Raw genomic sequence first — 14,755 nt, 5'->3', positions numbered from 1 at the left:
ATGCACGGTAAAGAACCCCAGGCGGTCCAAGTTTCTGGAGTCCCCCACTACATCGTACCTCATAAACAGATCGTGGTTTTGGCACGTAAAATCCCATAATTATTTTTTAGACATTGCAAGTCACCTAGAGCTTCACAGGGTGCGGAAATCATCTTAAGGAGCACTGCGCTAGTGCAGAAAGCACTGCGAGCGCTGTTTTCTTCGCGTTGTCTGCTACAGCGCCGGGTGCATTTTAAAATTTTTTTTAGAAATTTAACCGTATCTGGTGCCATATGACTTAACGGTATGAACGAATGATGGTAGTAAAATTTGCGCTGCAAGATATAGTATACCTTACACGGAGAACAATATTGTATATGGTGGTGTAGTTTTTCTATAAGAGCAATATAAATGACTATGAGAGCCAACATTACCGTTTCCTCCATTGTGCATTCACAAGTCCCCATGGTCTAACGCAATGCTGGCAATCAGCAGTGTATTGACATGTAAATAATCAGGCAGGTAACACGAAAAGAAACAGTTTCAGGGCAGTGCATTCAGCCAGTCAGCCAACAGGTAGCAATGTCTTAGCACTCGGTGTATCACAGCACAAGTAGGTAAATTTTCTAAAGGAATTTTGGTTGTAAAATGGTTCTAGAAGAGAAGACTCATCATCCCATTAAGAAAGCTTTCTGTCTTACCTGTGGCGATTTCAGCAAAAGAAAAAATAGGTGACTTCCTGGTTGAACCGTAATGTATCCTGACTTCGCCTCGACACCAGCTTCTTTCATAAAAAAGCCGACATCTTTTGGAGTACTGTTCCTGAGAAAGTCCCCTAAGGACAACTTTGGTTTCGCACTGCGAGAGAAAACAGACACGAAATAAGATTGCGGATATTTCGGCTTTGAACAGTCAACACATTCATTTGAACTTTTGCATAGTGTATACTAATATCATAGCCCAGCACCATTATTAGCAGCAACATTAGTCCTCCGTCTGACGGATGGCGGTGCTGTTGCTGTCATTGGCATGTGTTGAGCGCAAGTCAGTGTTTGCGGCTTCTCTACTGTTCTTTCCACCGTGATTGCTCATTGGCTGATTTTCTCTCCAGGCATTCGACTATTATTGACTGCTCCACTGACACCCTTCTTCTTGAGCAGCCTATTCTTTCGAAATCTCGTGTTGCAAATCTCAGCCGCTTACGCCCCACCCGCATCGCCCACGTAACGCCCACATCACTAGTAATATATATCGAGCTATCATCTTCCCCACCCGTTCTTAATGAAGAGTACCACATCACTCATCTGTGAAGAATTCCACAGAAGTATAACATCACACCTCACGCTGTCTATCACGGCCAACCGGACTTGCATTTTTCCCGTTAATTACGGTTTGACCAAACAAATTCCGCCGCAAGAAATTTGCCTTCCCGAACTTCACATTTAAACGACGATAACGTGGCAGGTATTTACAACTATGTTTGTCATGGGCCTACTCCTCTGGTCGCTTTTATGTTCGCCGGTGTTCGCCACCGTCTTCGCTGGAAACCAAAAAAAAAGGTATACAGAAACTCCCCTGGAGTTCTCTAAGCATGCGTAAGCATAGCCCCAAATTACAATTGGCCCACCCCCCACTTTCAAGTTGGCCCATCCTCGCATTTGCGTTGGCCCACCCCCTAATTTCAAGCTCGCCCAATCCCGATATTTCAGTTGGCCCACCCCTAAATTTGAAGTTGGTCCAAATTGCTGTACACGACAGACATTCTCAAGCAAAGCATAGATGGTGCGTGCTTTGGTGAAACCTCTGTGTTCGCTGCGGTGGGGTGGTGCGGTTACCTGTTGTATACACATGGATTTGGGGCTGTTGCTATTTAATGGCTGGTTCATGGTGCGTCGACTAATAAAGAATGAATAAATGTTCACGCTGTGATTTGCGCACCTTAGTTGTCTTATATGTATGCTGCTTGTTAACAATAAACTTCAGTTCCAAATTAGCACTTGCCTTCCTTTGTGCCTCTATGATGGTTTGCGCGGAGTGGACATATGTCGGGGCATCGTGGTCGGTGAAATGAACAAGCGGACGACGAAGACGATAACGTGCAAATACGAGCGGCTACGGTGTATCGATGCCATGTGCATGTGTCCAGCGCAGAGAAAAAAGAAAGAAGGCAGAAGGGCACGTGAAAGTTAGCAGGGAAACAGCGAGTGTGGCAGACGTGTTGGACCGTCAAGAAGGCGCGGGAGTAGCGGCCTGCCGAATTCCTGGCCAAAGGTTGCTAAAGGCTCCCACCTGTTCACACGCGCATCATCAAGCTCGGTTGGCGAACGTCGCAAGGGCGTCCGGACATTGTCTCCTCCATCAAGCCCGACGCGCTACAACACCGTCGACTTCGGCTGCTTCATCAGGGCTACGCCAGCGTTGAAGCTCGCTGCCAGGGAAATATCTGCACTTTGATTCGGCCCATCCCCTTGGACACAAACGATCTGTTGCCTCGACATTGTTCACCCGTGCATTCCGATTGTGCTCCGCTACTGACGCACGCAGAGCTGAGCTGAAGAGTGACGCAGGACTTGTTCAGCAATGGCTACCCCGGCCAATTTATAAAGACTGAAGAAAAGCGTGCAGCCGAAGCCCCTGTCAGGCCAATGAGAACAAAGAAACGGGCGTCTCTCCACTTTGCACGAGACGTGAGCGAGTCACTGTCAAGAATTTTCTAAGATTACGAAGTAGAAATCTGCCACGTCCCTTCAAGCAAGCTAAAACAACTCATCCGAGTCAAAGACCGCCTGGAAAAAGAAAAATATCCCGGCGTCGTCTACACAATTTCTTGCCAGGACTGCCAGGCGTATTGCGTAGGTGAGACGGGGAACTTTAAAAGAAGGCTACAGCAGCACCGCAATGATTTAGCCAAATGACACACGGTTTCCAGCGCCCTAGCAGAGCAACATGAAAAGACGGGACACCGTATTAACTGGCATCTTACCAAAACGTCGTGTTATGCATTGAAGCACGAAAGCAACTGGAACGCCGATCCATTTCTTCGCAAAGTTCGGGAATTAATATCTCGAAACTCGTGTCATCCTGAGTATTCGTTCCAAGTGGATCCGTTTGCGAAAGCCCGGCTAGAATTCTTAATTGTAATATGGACCATAAGGTAATTAGTTAAACACTAAATTAGTGAATTTTTATTTAGTCGATTAGGCATTGAATTTTTTTGCAAGTAATGTCCACCTCTTCGAGCACACCAGCTCATGAAATAGAATTGTGATATCTGCCAGAGGCAACCTTTCAAAATTTTTGAATGTGTTCGCTGAAACTCCGGTATTTTGCCAATTATCAACAACCTTTCTGTCCTGTTAATTTGTGTTTTATAAGTGTGCTCATGTTCCTTCGTTTGTTATTGTAACTGGACGTGACTCATTGCGCTGTCACGCCAAGTTTATCATCGTCGTCCTCGCCATGCTGTTATCTTCGCCGTTGTCATCGCCACGCCATCATAATCATCATCATCATCAGCCTATATTTTATGTCCACTGCAGGACGAAGGCCTCTCCCTGCGATCTCCAATTACCCCTGTCTTGCGCTAGCGTATTCAAACTTGCGCCTGCAAATTTCCTAACTTCATCACCACATCTGCTTTTCTGCCGACCTCGACTGCGCCTCCCTTCTCTTAGTATCCATTCTGTAACCCTAATGGTCCATCGGCTATCCATCCTACGCATTACACGGCCTGTCCAGCATCATTTTTTCCTCTTAATGTCAACTACAATATCGGCTATCCCCGTTTGTTCTTTGATCCACACCGCTCTCTTCCTGTCTCTTAACGTTAAGCAGCATTTTTCGTTCTGTCGCTCATTGTGCGGTCCCTAACGTGTTCTCGAGCTTCTTTGTTAACCTCCAAGTGTCTGCCCCATATGTTAGCACCGGTAGAATGCAATGATTGTACACTTTTCTTTTCAACGACAGTGGTAAGCTCCTAGTCTGGATTTGGCAATGCCTGCCGTATGCACTCCAACCCAATTTTATTCTTCTGTGAATTTCTTTCTCATGATCAGGATCCCCTGTGAGTAATTGACCTAGATAAACGTACTCCTTTACAGACTCTGGAGGCTGACTGGCGATCCTGAATTCTTGTTCCATTGCCAAGCTATTGAACATTATCTTTGTCTTCTGCATATTCATCTTCAACCCTATTCTTACACATTCTCGATTAAGGTCCTCAATCATTTGCTGCAATTCGTCTCCATTTTTGCTGAATAGGACAATGTCATCTGCAAACCGAAGGTTGCTGAGATATTCGCTCGGTGATCCTCACTCCTAAGCCTTCCCAGTCTAAAAGCTTGAATACCTCTTCTAAGCATGCAGTGAATAGCATTGGAGATATTGTGTCTCCTTGCCTGACCCCTTTCCTGATAGGTAACTTTCTACTTTTCTTGTGGAGAACCAAGGTAGCTGTGGAATCTTTGTAGATATTTGCTAAGATATTCATGTATGCCTCCTGTACTCCTTCATTACGCAATGCCTGTATGATTGCTGGTATCTCTACTGAATCAAATGCCTTTTCATAATCTATGAAAGCCATATAGAGAGGTTGATTGTACTCCGCAGATTTCTCGATCACCTGATTGATGCCATAGGTATGATCCATCGTAGGATATCCCTTCCTGAAGCCAGCCTGTTCTCTTGGTTGGCTGAAGTCAAGTGTTGCCCTGATTCTATTGGAAATTATCTTGGTGAATATCTTATACAATACTGAAAGCAAGCGCATGGGTCTATAATTCTTCAATTCTTTAACGTCACTATTTAACGTCTCATTTGGGCAAGGTGGCACCGTCAGCATGCGGCCACAGCTAAATCCGCTCCTGATTGTACTGCAGGTTCTATCGTTCAGCGAATGTGCACGAGATGAAACAGTTGCTGGGCCTCCCCTGAGCACGCGCACCGCTGCAGGCTTCAATAGAGGCTTTTCTGCCCTGAACTTCACCGAAGTACCACCGGACTATCCCTGCTGCGGCCTTTTTTCGAGTATTGCCATGGGTCCAACGGCAGCCACATCGTCAACGTCAGCGAATGCTCTGTGTCACGCCCCCATCTTTCCTTTCGTCATTGGGCAAGGTGGCACCGTCAGCATGCGGCCACAGCTAAATCCGCTCCTGTTTGTACTGCAGGTTGGTGCATATCCTTCTTATTCTAAATACAAAACGAGTTATAGGTGCCTGGTGGTGCTGCCTTGCCCAAGTGCTCTTTGTGTGTGCATTGTCGACTGTTTCGATAGCTTATGTATGCTTGTGCTATTACTCAGCGGTGATGTGGAATTGAATCCTGGACCTGACGATCAACTTCTCAATATGCTCATTAGTGGCCAAAAAGAAATTCTCGAAAAGATAGGCGCAGTCTCTGTAAAGCTTGACGACTACATTGCCCGAACAGACTCGCGTCTGAATTCCCTTGAAAGCGAACTGAAGCGTATCTCGTCATATAGTGCGCAATTTGACCACTGTGAAAAAGCGGTTAAGCAAATGTCCCAAGATTTTGCAGCATTACACTCTAAAATTGACGACCTGGAAAATCGCAGCCGGCGAAATAATCTAGTTATCTATGGGCTGAAGGAAACAGATGAAGAAACGCCAGCGTCGCTAAGAAAGCAGGTGATCGACGATGTGTTCTCTAGTAAGATGGGCGTGAAGGTAGCTTGCGTAGAACGAATTCATCGAGTCGGTACTAAAAAGCAAACCGGTAAACGACCAGTTATCTTACGGGTTTATGATTATAATGTAAAAAACGAACTTTTCAAACATGCGCATAAACTAAAAGACACCGGCCTGTCTCTCAATAATGATTATTCTCATGAAGTACGCTTAAAAAGAAAGCATCTATGGGAATACGCCAAAGCAAAAAGAGAACAAGGCGGGCACTCTGTTAAGCTTATTCATGACAGGCTGATTATTGATGGTGCAACGTTTACATGGAACTCTGAAGCACATGAGATAGTGCGATACAGCAGGCGAAAGTGACGCAATCGCATTGTGAAGCAGCCACGTAATCTTGTCCTGTTGGTAACCAACTGCTGAAGTGTAAAAAATAAGGTCGGTGAACTAGAAGGGTTCATAAACAGCGTAGATGCTGATATTGTTATTGGCACTGAATCTTGGGTTGATCTTACGGTAGCAGACCACGAGGTCTTTCCCAGCGATTTCACCGCATATTGCAGGGACAGATCTTCGCATGGCGGTGGTGTTTTTGTACTCGTAAAGGCATCGCTTCAAAGTTGCGCACTTCGCGCTGACCAGAACCCTACAGAGTCCGTTTGGTGTCGAATTACACAAAACGATGGCATAAAGTTTGTTGTAGGAGCCTTCTATCGCCCGCCTGCTTCTGACCCTAACATATTAAACCAGCTGCGTAAAATTGCACGAACAGTTTTCTAATGAGTGCATTATACTAGGTGGTGATTTTAACCTTCCTGGTGTCACGTGGAATAAAGGTCATTGTGTGTTGAAATCTAATATCGGAGCCCATGGTCAGATTCTCTTGGTTTTTATCAGTATGTTTCTCAGCCAACAAGGGGCCCCAATCTTCTTGACTTGTTGTTTTGCAATGTCCCGGATTTTTTGTCAAACGTGAGTGTTATTCCTGGTATAAGTGACCATGACGTTGTTGTTGCTAGATTGGCTATTGCTTCTCCGCCCCCCAAAATTAGTGAGTCCCGTACAATTTACATTTACCACAAAGCAAACTACACTGAAATTTCAAAACAGTTGAGCGACCACTATTTATCGTTCGAGTGTTTAGCTGATTCCCTAAATACTAATGAGCTATGGTTGTTCTTTAAGAATCGTATACTCTCACTCACCCAAAGTTACGTCCCTTGTGTTCGAAGTAACAAATTAAAGCGAAAGGGAAAGCCATGGATCAATGGCGACCTAATTCGACTGGTCCGACGACGCAAGAGAGCGTATTCAGAACATTGCAAAAGGAAAACGTTATCCTCTCTAAACAAATTACGGAATCTGACGGCACTGTATAAAACTAAATTAGCGGAGTGTAAAGACCGTTATTTTCGAAGCTTAGCCACTGATTTCAATAATAATAATAAGAAGTTTTGGAAGTTCTTTAAGAGGTGCAGTGCGGAGTGTTCTGGGCTTCCAGATTTAAAACATAATGGTAGGATAATTACCAATGACGTAGAAAAAGCTGCCGTATTTAATGATTTCTTCAAATCTGTATTCACTGCGGAGCCTCCGATTTCGCTTCGACTATCGTCAGAGAAATACGCAGCAATGGAGCCTATATTAATTTCCATGAAAGGTATAATAAAGCTTCTTGATAACAGAAGAATGTAAAGCTACAGGACCGGATGGTATATCTCCTAGAATTTTGAAAAAAATATCACAGTTTCGCCCTAAGGGCGAAGCAATGAATGCGATAGCAACACAGCAATGTCATACGAAGTAAGGTGAGCGGCTTTGGTAGCAACAACACGCAGAACTGTTGTCGACGCCATCGGCGTTTTGCCCGCGTTCGCTCAAAATGCGTGCGGCGTTGGTGACTGTTGCCGGAGCCTCTGATATAAATAGGCACTGCGTGCCGCAGCTAAACGTCGCCTCCCTTCCCTCCCCCTCCCCCACGGCCTCTCGCTCGTTGGAAGAAGGCGCGTTTGCTCTACATACATGGTGATTGTGAAGGAGAACAGAGACGCCTACTTCTGCAGCCCTTAAGCGAGCACGGCGCAGAACGCGCGTTTGTTCTCTGCCGTGCGTTCACTCCCCGTGAAAGACGCGCCCCTCGCGCCCTTTCACTCGCACATACAGCGTTCGGCGCGCGGCGACGATTTCTTCTCCAAATGACGTCATACGGAACCTCACGGCGACGGCGACGGCGACGGCGACGCCGACGGCAGAAATCTGCTTTTGAGTGTCCATATAATTGCTATCGCAATAAAACTGCTCTCGAGAGGTAGCTAAATACCTTTTTGTAATATTCAACAAGTCTCTCAGTGAAGGCCAGTTACCTGACGACTGGAAGCTAGCGCACGTAGTACCAATTTTTAAAAAAGGTAGCAAAGCAGACGTGTGTAATTATAGACCTATATCTCTCACCCCAGAGTGTTGTAAGACTTTCGAGCACATTATTTATACGGCCTTAATTAAGCACATTACGTCAATAGGATTTATAAATACTCAACAGCACGGATTTCGTAAAGGTTTTTCTTGCACAACTCAGCTACTCGAATTTTACCACGATATAGCCTCCAGTCTCGATTGTAGAGGAGAGATTGATTGTTTATTTTTAGATTTTCAGAAGGCCTTTGACACTGTCTCGCATCAGCTATTAATACAGAAACTTGTTTACATTAATATTGATAACTCTGTTGAAAAATGGATAATGGACTATTTAACATCACGGCAACAGCAAGTTGTTCTGAATGGTAAATGTTCTCCGTGTGTTGATGTAGCGTCTGGGGTTCCACAGGGTTCCGTACTCGGACCTCTGCTCTTCCTTATTTTTATTAATGATATTTCTAATGAAATCAAGTCCACTGTACGTCTGTTCGCTGATGATTGTGCACTGTACTGTAATGTGGAAAGTGGGGCGGATTTCATACAGCTGCAGGAAGATCTACATCGTATCAAAATGTGGTGCAGTTTAAACAGAATGAATTTGAACATTAATAAATGCGTGCATGTCAGCTTCACAAAAAAAGTTAATAAACTGCGGTATCGCTACTATCTAGATAATCAAGTTGTTCGCCAGGAATCTTCGTATAAGAATCTCGGAGTGACTTTATCTGAGGATGGATCATGGTCCGAGCACATTGACTGCATTGTGCGCAAGGCCGGAGCTTCACTTGGTTTCCTTCGAAGGAATCTCAAGCACGTGGGAAGTCACGTCAAAGAGGCTGCATACAAAGCCTACGTAAGGCCATTACTTCAGTCCGCCTGCCCTGTGAGGGATCTGTGCCATTCCGTACGAATAAAAGCGTTGGAACGCATTCAGTCTAGCGCTGCAAGGTATGTCCGGGGGCGGTACAATCGGTTTGATAGTGCAACGGAATTAAAAAGAAATCTAGGATGGACTCCTCTACGCGAACGCCGCAAGAATCTTCGTCTCAAGCTTTTTTACACTATATATCATTATCAAACTGGAATCAAGGCCTCATCATATCTGCGTCCTCCATATTACTTATCCACCCGAAGAGACCATGAGTTAAAGTTCGGGAATATGCCCCCAGGACTAACCTATTTAAGTTTTCTTTCTTTCCGAGGACCATATCGGAGTGGAATTTGTTACCGGCTGAGGTTGTGATCCAAAACTCTGTTGATTTGTTTTTCTCTGTATTATGCCCCTCGCAATAATGCCAATGGCGCTGCGAGTTTTGTTTGAATAAAGAATAAATGAATTCTTATAGATTAGTGTAATGGTGGCGTTCTTCCAGCTCTCTGGTACACTTGAAGTTGTGAGGCATTGCGTATAAAGGGCCGCAAGCTTTTCAAGCATGATATCTCCTCCATCTTTGATAAAATCTACTGTTATTCCATCTTCTCCAGCAGCTTTTCCCCTGGTCATGTCTTTCAAGGCCCTTCTAACTTCATCGCTAATTATAGAACGAGCCTCTGTATCCGGTTCATCACTATTTCGAATGAAAGTAGCTTCGCTGTTTTGGGCACTGTACAGGTCAGTATAGAATTTTTCCGCTGCTTTTACTATGTCATCGAAATTGCTGGTGATATTACCATGCTAATCTTTCAGTGCATACATCTTGCCTTGTCCTATGCCAAGCTTTCTTCTTACTGATTTAATGCTGCGTCCATATTTTACGGCTTTCTCAATATTTCCGACGTTATAATTTCGAATATCCCTTACTTTCTTCTTCTTGATCAGTTCTGACAGTTCAGCGAATTCTATCTGATCTGAGTAGGACACTTTCATGTTTTGTCGTTCTTTTATAAGGTTCTTTGTTTCTTGGGAGAGCTTACCTACTGGTTGCCTTGGTGCCTTACCTCCCGCTTCAATTGCTGCTTCTGAGATCAACCTAGTTAGGGTTTCATTCATTACCTCTATGTTGTCTTTATCTTCATTTTCTAAAGCTGCATATTTGTTTGCGAGCACCAGCCTGAATTGGTCTGCTTTTACCCTTACTGCCTCAATGTTGGCCTGATTCCTCTTGACTAATTTCACTCTCTCTCGCTTCAAATTGAGAGAAATTCTAGACCTCACTAACCTATGGTCACTGCACTTTACCTTACCTAAAACTTCTACATCCTGCACTATGCTTGGATCGGCAGAGAGTATGAAATCTATTGCATTCCTTGTTTCACCATTAGCGCTTTTCCAGGTCCACTTCCTGCTGCTGCGCTTCCTGAAGAAAGTATTCATTATTCGGAGCCTATTCCTTTCCGCGAATTCTACTAACATCTCTCCTCTTGCATTCCATTTCGACTATGGCATGGCCAATGCAAAACGCCATGCAATAGTCGTAGTTTTTATGTCGTGGCCATTATATCATTATCATGCCATCATAAACGTCGTCGTCGTTGATGTTTCATTGTTAGAGACTGGCTGTTTACTGACTAGAAATGCTGCTTTATGCGCCTATAGCAGGCACTAAAGCTGTCGATAAAGGCATATATATGCACCAAATACTCTGCTTTAGGCACCATGTATACTCAATCAATAACAACTTCCGGTGTGCATCTGAGGATAAATTATGATTTTCTAAGGAAAACAGTTCACTCAACCCCTGTTTTGTGAAATTCAGCGCCCATGTTCAAAAACAACTCTTACGCTGGAATTCCTCAGAATAAATTCCTAATAAACGTACCATTCATCTTCGATATGATATCGAACGCGATTGGCCAGTCGCAAAAAGCACTTATGGACGAAAAGCTTTGTGAATTAGGCCCCAGCTTATTTTGCAGATATAATAGAATAAGGCAAGTTACGAAGGTTACAAGATTTATCTGAAATTTGGTGTGAATACGCGCCATGAACAAAGTGGGGAAAGCAGTGAAAAACAAGAACCATCTCAAGATTTTCGGGTTACGTACATTTAGCGCCTATTTATAACTGAGTATTGGTTTGCTTGCCTGCGAGAAAGGAACGCTCAGCATCCATCGAAATTAGCTGCACATATTGGCACTTCGGGACGTTCGACGATTCAGCGCCCTCAGGTGTTTCGGAATGTTCGCTGCTCAGAACATGTCAGTTCTTTCAGCAGCCAAAACCTGGGATTTTTTATCCGAGAAAGATTGAAATTTTGAGCTAAGTCTATCAGCAACAGGTCCATTGTTGATGATGGCGAACCATTCCTGGACGCCTAAAGTGAGCCCCACATTCCAGGTCAGAGCTGTGCCTGATCAGTAATGTTGCTCAACGATGTGAGCTAAAAAAGATCCGCCTCAGTTCCACCTTGTGAAAGTGAATGTACAGCGGTGCTGGTGCCGACGTTAGACAACTACCACCGGCGGCAAATGACTTTAGACGACGTTACACAAACACCATCACCACAAGCGACGTATGTCAAGAGCGCACGCACGTGTGCGGGAGGGCTGCATATATCTTCATTCTTCTAGGCCATCCGCCAAGCGCGTGTGCCGTATTAAGTAAGGTGATGTTTAAAAGTAAATTGCGTTAGAAAATGCGTAACGTGTGACGTATACACAAGCCGCAGACATGATATTTGTGGATTTGTCACAGTCCCCGGTGAACGAGGCGCAGACGCCGGACCAAATTCCAAAGCCGCAGCTTCCGAAAATAATCCCACGAAAGCAAGGAAGCAAGGACAATTAAGAGTGGGCCCTCTGGTGCGCCAGCGAACGCCAGTTTCTGTCCAAAGACCGAGTCAGAGCCCAGAGTTGTCAAAACACAACAAAATATATTCTTCACACAAGGCAGTTACACACACACTTGCACACTTAGGCTAGACAACACAATACAAATCAGATGGGTATTAAGAACCACAAGAAAATAACGACAGGCACTAAGAGTCCAACACGTAAAACACAAAATAAAAAGGAACACTAAGTGTCCAATCGTATTCACTAGTGTTGGTCTTGAAGTCAGAATCTCGGCGTAACTCGGGGCAAATCTCCAAGAAAGAACTTCTTCCGGAAATGCAGACGCTCGATGAACCCGTCGACTAGCTTGCCGGGGAATCTCCTTCTTCCGCAGACGCTCGGTCTTCACGTTACATCACTTCACCGGTGCGGACTGAACTCTCGAACACTGAATTCCTGAATTCCCCTAAACGATTCTCGCACGGCGGTTATATAGCTTCCACAGGCGTTCTCAAACATTCTTATCGGTGTCGTGATCTCTTAGCATGGCCAAAGCCTGGGGAAGCTTCGAGTCTTTTCTCGTTCCTTCGGCCGTCGCTGTCGGGGCATTCTCGAGAGAGGGTGATGACTCATCCTGATGGTGTATGCTCACGCGGTAGTAATGTCTGTCGACTCGCTGGGTGAGAAGGTGTCTCGGCACGCGCGTGTGCTCTCTCTCTGTCTCTCTCTCCGGTTAACGTCGCTTCGTCGAGTCTCTTCCAGACGTTTCGGCGCCGTTGTGAGCGTTGTTTCTTGAGGCGTATGCGCTCTCCCCCTCTGTTGAAGTTACCGCGGGGCCGGCGTGTTCTTTCGCTGGCTTGCGCGACACTCGCTGCGCGCTTGGATTACGCGCTCTTTTGTGACATGATTGTAATACGAATCTCCGAGAAAACATAATTATGTTACGCGAAAACTGAAAGAGAATGCCCTTTTCCAGCTGACGTTAGAGGTCCACCCTTATTCTTGTAGGCCCTCAGCCTGACGCAAGTGCATTATTGAACTAATTGAGTTTCTCAATGTAAAATGTGTCAGTAAATTTGGAAATCATCACTTGCACACAACCTACATACATGAGATCATCGAATTGCAATTCAGATATACGAGAAAACACAGCTATGTTGCGCGGATGCTCAAACACAACCCCTTTTCCAGCTTTTGTGGCAGTACTGTTGTGGGACAGTGTTTGTCATAATGTTGATTATGGTCGCAGCACACGCGGTGCTACAGATGCAATGAGCAGAGCGCCCATGCATCAAGGACGGATACATTGTGGGCACACGTTCGTCACACCCGCACGCACATGTGCGGAAGTGCATGATACATCTCGTACTTATAGGCACTCCGCCTGGTGCAAGTGCGTTTTGAAATTGATTGAATTTCTCAAAGTAATCTGTGTCAGAAAATGCGTAAAGTATGACTTACACACAACCTACATACATGATGGCATCGGATTGCAATTCGACTATGCGAGAAAGCCTAATTCTGTTACCCGAAAACTCAGACTAACGCCCATTTTCCAGCTGCCGGTTTTTGGGCGAGCACGCCACGAGAAATCCCGACCAACTAGAGGCTAATTAATACCTTCGCTTTACGACGTGGAGGGAATGCACGAGTATGCTAAGACACCTTTAACTGTATCGGCACGTAGCGCAGTTTGAGCCTTTCTCACAACCACGCTCCCGTCGGCCGCAATGTTGTTAACAAAAGCCTTTACACCGGTTAGGTTTTTATGGTAATAATCGGCTGCCTTCAGCCATTTCCCGCCGCGGATGATAACATTATAAACAAGATAAGGCTAGGACAAAACCCCAAAAAAAAAGCTCAGACATACCAATATGATCACCAGCATTGAAATAAGCATTTATATTCGCCCAATAAAACGGCCAGTGAAATGTTTCTAGATTAGACGCATTGTTCGGACTTACATGATAAATAGGTGCATTAACAGCGTACGGAAAAAGTAGGCAGAATGTCTAAAGTTCCGATCTCTAGCCATCGTCATATCACCACCACCGTCGTTAACCATAGGGCAGTCATCGTTATGTTCAGGATCGCAATAATTTTTGCACCAACTTTGGAGCATTGGCAAAAGTCGAAAAACTACCCACTGTTACAGTAAATTTCTTCTGAGCCGGAGGAGTTGCTCAAGTCTGCTTTTTTGTCTTGTTCGTTATGAAATACTGGAGAAAGAATAGTTTTCAGACAAAATAACACAGGCAATACAAACACTAAGCATATCTTGATACCTTAAGTGATGTCCACACACGCAATTTCGCGTCTGTATACATGTCGGAGGCTCATATGACCAATAAGAGGCTTTATGAGCCAGTGCAATCAATGAATAGCTAGTGTAAATAAAAAGAATAGTATCTAAACGGAATACAGGGTGCCACAGAAACCAAGGCCTCTCACTCCTTCTGAATGTCCTCAAGAAGTGGAGTGACGCGTATGAAGTCATCTGTGGCGTTTATGGTCTCTATCAGAGAAACGGTATTCTACCATCCGACAACGAACGATTGCACAGGCGGTCGACCGAATTTCTATGCAAACTTTACCGAGGGCAGTCACGAAGGAAGAGCGTTTTCATCGCAGATAATGGAATAAATGATATCATGTTTACCTAGTGGCGTCCTGTGATAAAGAAGCATTCACTTTCAAAATAAGGATCAACCATGACAAGAGTACCGCCTTCACCATAATCGTTGCTTCAACTGCGTGTCCAATTGCCCTGACTTTCCCTAATGCTCGCTTTCACAGCTGTTGCTTTTTTAAGCTGAGGTGAAACCAGTATCCTCGAGAAATTTCTGTTTACGTCAACGCCTCCTGCTGTGCTGCTGACACCTTTGTTTCTTTCGTAGAGCAAAAGAAAAAAATCGCCTGTGATTACGGTATTCCCTAATGCGAAATTTATGAGCAGCTCTATACGTATATTCATTTCCCGATATATTTGTGTGCTGACA

The 14,755-nt window shown here is 44.8% G+C and overlaps 1 protein-coding gene across 1 annotated transcript in view; it reads right to left on the bottom strand.

Moving 5' to 3' along the window:
* Positions 1-14,528, bottom strand: part of LOC125941037 (vitellogenic carboxypeptidase-like) — a 42,654-nt gene extending 28,126 nt beyond the window's left edge. The window contains exons 1-2 of the mRNA XM_049657949.1: positions 14,416-14,528; positions 681-837 (exon numbers count right to left, since the gene is read on the bottom strand). Coding sequence (XP_049513906.1) covers positions 681-837; positions 14,416-14,492 — 234 coding nt within the window. The 5' untranslated portion in view covers positions 14,493-14,528. The remainder of the gene's footprint in view (positions 1-680; positions 838-14,415) is intronic.
* Positions 14,529-14,755: the final 227 nt, after the last annotated feature.

This window comes from Dermacentor silvarum, chromosome 10, assembly GCF_013339745.2.
Source record: "Dermacentor silvarum isolate Dsil-2018 chromosome 10, BIME_Dsil_1.4, whole genome shotgun sequence".
NCBI lineage: Eukaryota > Metazoa > Arthropoda > Arachnida > Ixodida > Ixodidae > Dermacentor > Dermacentor silvarum.
The sequence above is the reverse complement of the archived record's forward strand: the minus strand, read 5'-3'. Positions and strand labels throughout refer to the sequence as shown.